At 44.9% G+C, this 4,972-nt stretch overlaps 1 protein-coding gene across 1 annotated transcript; it reads left to right on the forward strand.

The window, feature by feature from the left end:
- The first annotated feature begins 488 nt into the window (after positions 1-488).
- LOC131359869 (cell surface glycoprotein 1-like) lies at positions 489-4,001 on the forward strand. Its single transcript, XM_058400043.1, has 4 exons — positions 489-764; positions 1,859-3,204; positions 3,521-3,722; positions 3,971-4,001. Exons 1-4 carry the CDS (start codon positions 736-738, stop codon positions 3,999-4,001), a joined length of 1,608 nt encoding a protein of 535 aa, XP_058256026.1. The 5' UTR covers positions 489-735.
- The last annotated feature ends 971 nt before the right edge of the window (positions 4,002-4,972 follow it).

Here is a 4,972-nt window from a genome sequence, read left to right on the forward strand (position 1 = left end):
CCAAATACGAGTCTCAGACACACACACACACACTTGTCCTCTGATGCTCGCTCTGCGGCGCCGCGGTCTGCAGATTGAAGAACGCGCTGAAAGATGTGGAAGAGCCGAAGTCTGCCGCCGTTTTCATAAGAAATTTAAAGGGGACTGAGGCGATCACGAATTTGTGTACAATTTATGCAGAATCGCAGAATTTTAGGAGGGCCGAGTAGAAAATGTTCTAGCGACGCCCATGGTGGCATCATAATGATGGTATAGAGGTGGATTAATTCAGGATGGACACAAGTGAAGGCCTAGGTGTGAAATGCACGGCCCGTCACTGATTTTATATATATATATATATATATATATATATATATATATATATATATATATATATATATATGCTGTGAAAAAGTATTTAAAAGTATTTGGTCAGATATTTCGAGATAGACGGCCATGTTTTTTCTTGTTTTGAGAGAGAGTGAGGGGAATCACTGCGCATGCGCCTAACTCTGCAGCGTCACAGAACACATTAGGTAATGTTTGTGTTTAAACTGTGTTTCCTTTTAAACGCTAAGGTGTTGTGGTTGAGAAGCTCGCACTTGGATTATCCTTTGTGATTTTTGCTACACGCCTGTTTAGGATTTCTTATTACTCCGCTATTGGACCTGACTCCTACACCGACTCTACAGCAGCGATGATGAACTTCACTTCAGCCTCGCTTCAGCAGCACCAGGATGTGGAGCCCGAGCCCGGATGGAGCGGACTGGACGACCCCTGGAACGGTGAGTTACTGACTTTTATCTTTTTCTCTTAAGTATAAAGTCTTTTAAACACCGCGGTATTACAAAAAAAACTGCAATCGGGAATATCGTTTTATTTGGTTAGATGATTTGGAGAAAATGTGTTCGGCTAATAGATATTTTGCTAATCGCTTTATGTACATGATCATTATGCTAAAGCTAGCGGACAAAGCGGCAGACTCCAGTGAAACGAGCAGGGAAGAAATAAACAGTGTTAATGTTTTCAGATATGTTAAAATCAGCTTTTTATAAAAGTCGGAATGTTTATTTAACGCTTACTAAATTTTATTAAGTCAAGCCGAGGAGTATTATCAAAGATTAGCCAGTCGGCTAGTTAGCATGTAGCTAAGTTATTGTTTTTCAGTGTTTATGGTTTATTTTAAATAAGTGAATAGAACAAGTTAAAATGTTTACAATAACATGATCTATTTTATTATTTGAACGGTTTTTCATTGTCCCTGTTTGTCGACTTGTTGAAGCGGAGAGAGAAAGGGGCTGTGAGGAAAGGCAGCTAGCTGAACAAAACTAATCGGTAGAAATAAATGGACCTTGTGTGGCAATGTAGAGTGCAGCTTAGGCAAAAATATCAAGCTGTTTGTTTCAGTTCTGTTCAGCAAGACTTTGTTTATAGCCGTGCTGAATAAAATAGTTAGGAGTAGTGTCATTTACGATAAAGGGCGAATTTCTGAGAGGAGACACAAATGGACACAAAGGGGAGGTGAACCACTGGAGTAAGGAACTAATAAAAGAAGCACACTGTAATAGAAATGTAGTTTAATCTGCATTATTTTGGGGGAAATCATTTTGAGCATTGAGAAATGACCAGAGTGACTAACAGTGAAGCCGTGATAGCGTAAGTAACACCTATAAATGCAGAATGTAAATACTTAAGAAAACCTGTACTGCACTGTTATAGGACGATTACAGTAATATAACTTGTGTAAATACTTCTTGTTTTGATAGGGAGGTTTTCTTGCTTTACTAAACATACACAGTGCTATTAAAAAGGGTTTCTGCTTCTTTTTATGAGGTCTTTTTAAATGTGTCGCATTGTCTGTTCATCTTCTTTGACACAGGGACACGGAGGGAGACGTTTGTGAGGAGCCCATCCCCTCTCTGGAGCTCATCCCCATCTCCTGTGAGGAGCCCATCCCCTCTCAGGACCCCATCACCTGTGAGGAGCCCATCCCCTCTCAGGACCCCATGGTCGTCACCTGTGAGGAGCCCATTCTCTCTCAGGACCCCATGGTCGTCACCTGTGAGGAGCCCATTCTCTCTCAGGACCCCATGGTCGTCACCTGTGAGGAGCCCATCCCCTCTCAGGACCCCATCACCTGTGAGGAGCCCATCCCCTCTCAGGACCCCATGGTCGTCACCTGTGAGGAGCCCATTCTCTCTCAGGACCCCATGGTCGTCACCTGTGAGGAGCCCATTCTCTCTCAGGACCCCATGGTCGTCACCTGTGAGGAGCCCATTCTCTCTCAGGACCCCATGGTCGTCACCTGTGAGGAGCTCATCCCTTCCCAGGACCCCATCACCTGTGAGGAGCCCATCCCCTCTCAGGACCCCATGGTCGTCACCTGTGAGGAGCCCATTCTCTCTCAGGACCCCATGGTCGTCACCTGTGAGGAGCCCATTCTCTCTCAGGACCCCATGGTCGTCACCTTTGAGGAGCCCATCCCCTCTCAGGACCCCATGGCCATCACCTGTGAGGAGCCCATCCTCTCTCAGGATCCCATCCCCATCACCTGTGTGGAGCCCATCCTCTCTCAGGACCCCATCCCCATCACCTGTGTGGAGCTCATCCCTTCCCAGGACCCCATCACCTGTGAGGAGCCCATCCCCTCTCAGGAGCCCATCCCCATTACCTGTGTGGAGCCCATCCTCTCTCACGACCCCGTCACCTGTGAGGAGCTTATCCCCTCTCACGACCCCGTCACCTGTGAGGAGCTTATCCCCTCTCACGACCCCATCACCTGTGAGGAGCTTATCCCCTCTCACGACCCCCTCACCTGTGAGGAGCTTATCCCCTCTCACGACCCCGTCACCTGTGAGGAGCTTATCCCCTCTCACGACCCCGTCACCTGTGAGGAGCTTATCCCCTCTCACGACCCCGTCACCTGTGAGGAGCTTATCCCCTCTCACGACCCCGTCACCTGTGAGGAGCTTATCCCCTCTCACGACCCCCTCACCTGTGAGGAGCTTATCCCCTCTCACGACCCCGTCACCTGTGAGGAGCTTATCCCCTCTCAGGAGCTCATCCCCTCTCAGGTCCCCATCACCTGTGAGGAGCCCATCCCCTCTCAGGACCCCATGGCCATCACCTGTGAGGAACCCATCCCCATCACCTGTGAGGAGCTTATCCCCTCTCGGGACCCCATCACCTGTGAGGAGTCCATCCTCTCTCATGACCCCATCACCTGTGAGGAGCTCATCCCCTCTCAGGACCCCATGGCCATCACCTGTGAGGAGCTCATCCCCTCTCAGGACCCCATGGCCATCACCTGTGAGGAGCTCATCCCTTCCCAGGACCCCACCACCTGTAAGGAGCCCATCCCCTCCCAGGACCCCATTCCCTGTGAGGAGCCCATCCCCTCGCAGAAACCCATTTCCTGTGAGGAGACCAACCCCAGTAAGGAGTCCATCCCCTTTGAGGAGGCCACCACCTTCAGGGAATCCACAACATTCAACTGTTCCTCTGCCCCTGCCTCATGTCCGGATTAACCCCCGCCACATAGTGGCTGGTCAACCGTATGTTCGTGCCATGATGACAATTCCTGTCCCACGCCAGGGCATAAGGAGGAGGAGGGACGAAGAGGATGACGAGGAAGAAGCCCCTCCGAGTAGACGGCAGCATGTGGATCAGGATGGGGAGGTGGATTTCATCAGGAGGATCGTCCGATTCCCCGTTCGGTTGATTTCTATTTACATGAGAGAGCTGTAAGTTCAAAAAGCTCAGTCATCATCTCATGTTCATCACCTCATATCCATGATGTTTGCTAAGTATCTATGGTAAGTATCTATGGTAAGTATCTATGGTAAGTATCTATGGTAAGTATCTATGGTAAGTATTTCACCTCTAGATTTCAGCATTTGTCTTTTTTAAAAATGATTTAAGTATTTCAGCTTTTTAAACACGTGGGGTGTTGAGAATCCGCTTGATCCCTTTTCGTTTGTTGTGTTCACAGGCATCCAGAGGATTCTTACCTCCATCTCTAGCACAATCTATGAATGTAAATCATTTGAATGATATAATTGTAGTATGATTAAAGTAGTTATAGCATCTAGGGTTTTTTTGTCTTTTGCATTTGCATTTTTTTGTATTAAATCTATCGGATTTTTATAATGTTAATTTTGTTTATTTAGGTAGTGTTTTATGCTAATTTATATTAATAAATATATATAATTTGTATTGATGTTGAATTTTGCATTGTTGTAAATATGTAAATATTATATTTTTAAGATTTAGATTTTACTTTTAAGTTATCTCATGGTAGTGTTGTGGTATAAAATGTTAAATTATTATCTAAAATATTATCTGTAATAAGTGTACAGTTTGTCATTGCTTGTAAATAGTTAATACATTATTTTTTGGTTTAATACAAATGTGTCTCAAGTGTCTTTTTTATAACAAATCATGAACATTTCTCATTTGTTTCTCAAATAATTACACAGTAAAAAGAGTACAGTATTGCTGTATTCCATATCAGTATTTTTCTAAAACAACAGCCATGTTACTGTGAAATGCTGGAAAAACCTGCAAAAGTGTGTGTGTGTGTGTGTGTGTGTGTACTGAGATGAAATCACTGGAAAGGGAAGAAAAAGGTGTTGGACTACTGATCAGAAGGTTGTGAGTTTGAATCCCAGGTCCACCAAGCTGCCACTGTTGGGCCACTGAGCAAGGCCCTCAATGTGTTTAATTACTCAGTTGTATAAAATAAGATAAAATGTAAGTCGCTCTGGATAAGAACGTCTGCCAAATGCCAGTAACGTAAATGGAAATGTCTGCTAGCTGCCTCTTGTGTCCTAAATTCTGGTCAAACCTATGAGTGTCACACTTATTCAAAACACACGTCATTAAGACCTATTATCAACATATTCTGTCTAACTTTAACTGATACACTTGAATGAAATAATACCTCATAAATCTTCTGATACTAATTACACTATTTTCCTTCCACCATCATCAT

This window comes from Hemibagrus wyckioides, linkage group LG09, assembly GCF_019097595.1.
Source record: "Hemibagrus wyckioides isolate EC202008001 linkage group LG09, SWU_Hwy_1.0, whole genome shotgun sequence".
Lineage (NCBI taxonomy): Eukaryota > Metazoa > Chordata > Actinopteri > Siluriformes > Bagridae > Hemibagrus > Hemibagrus wyckioides.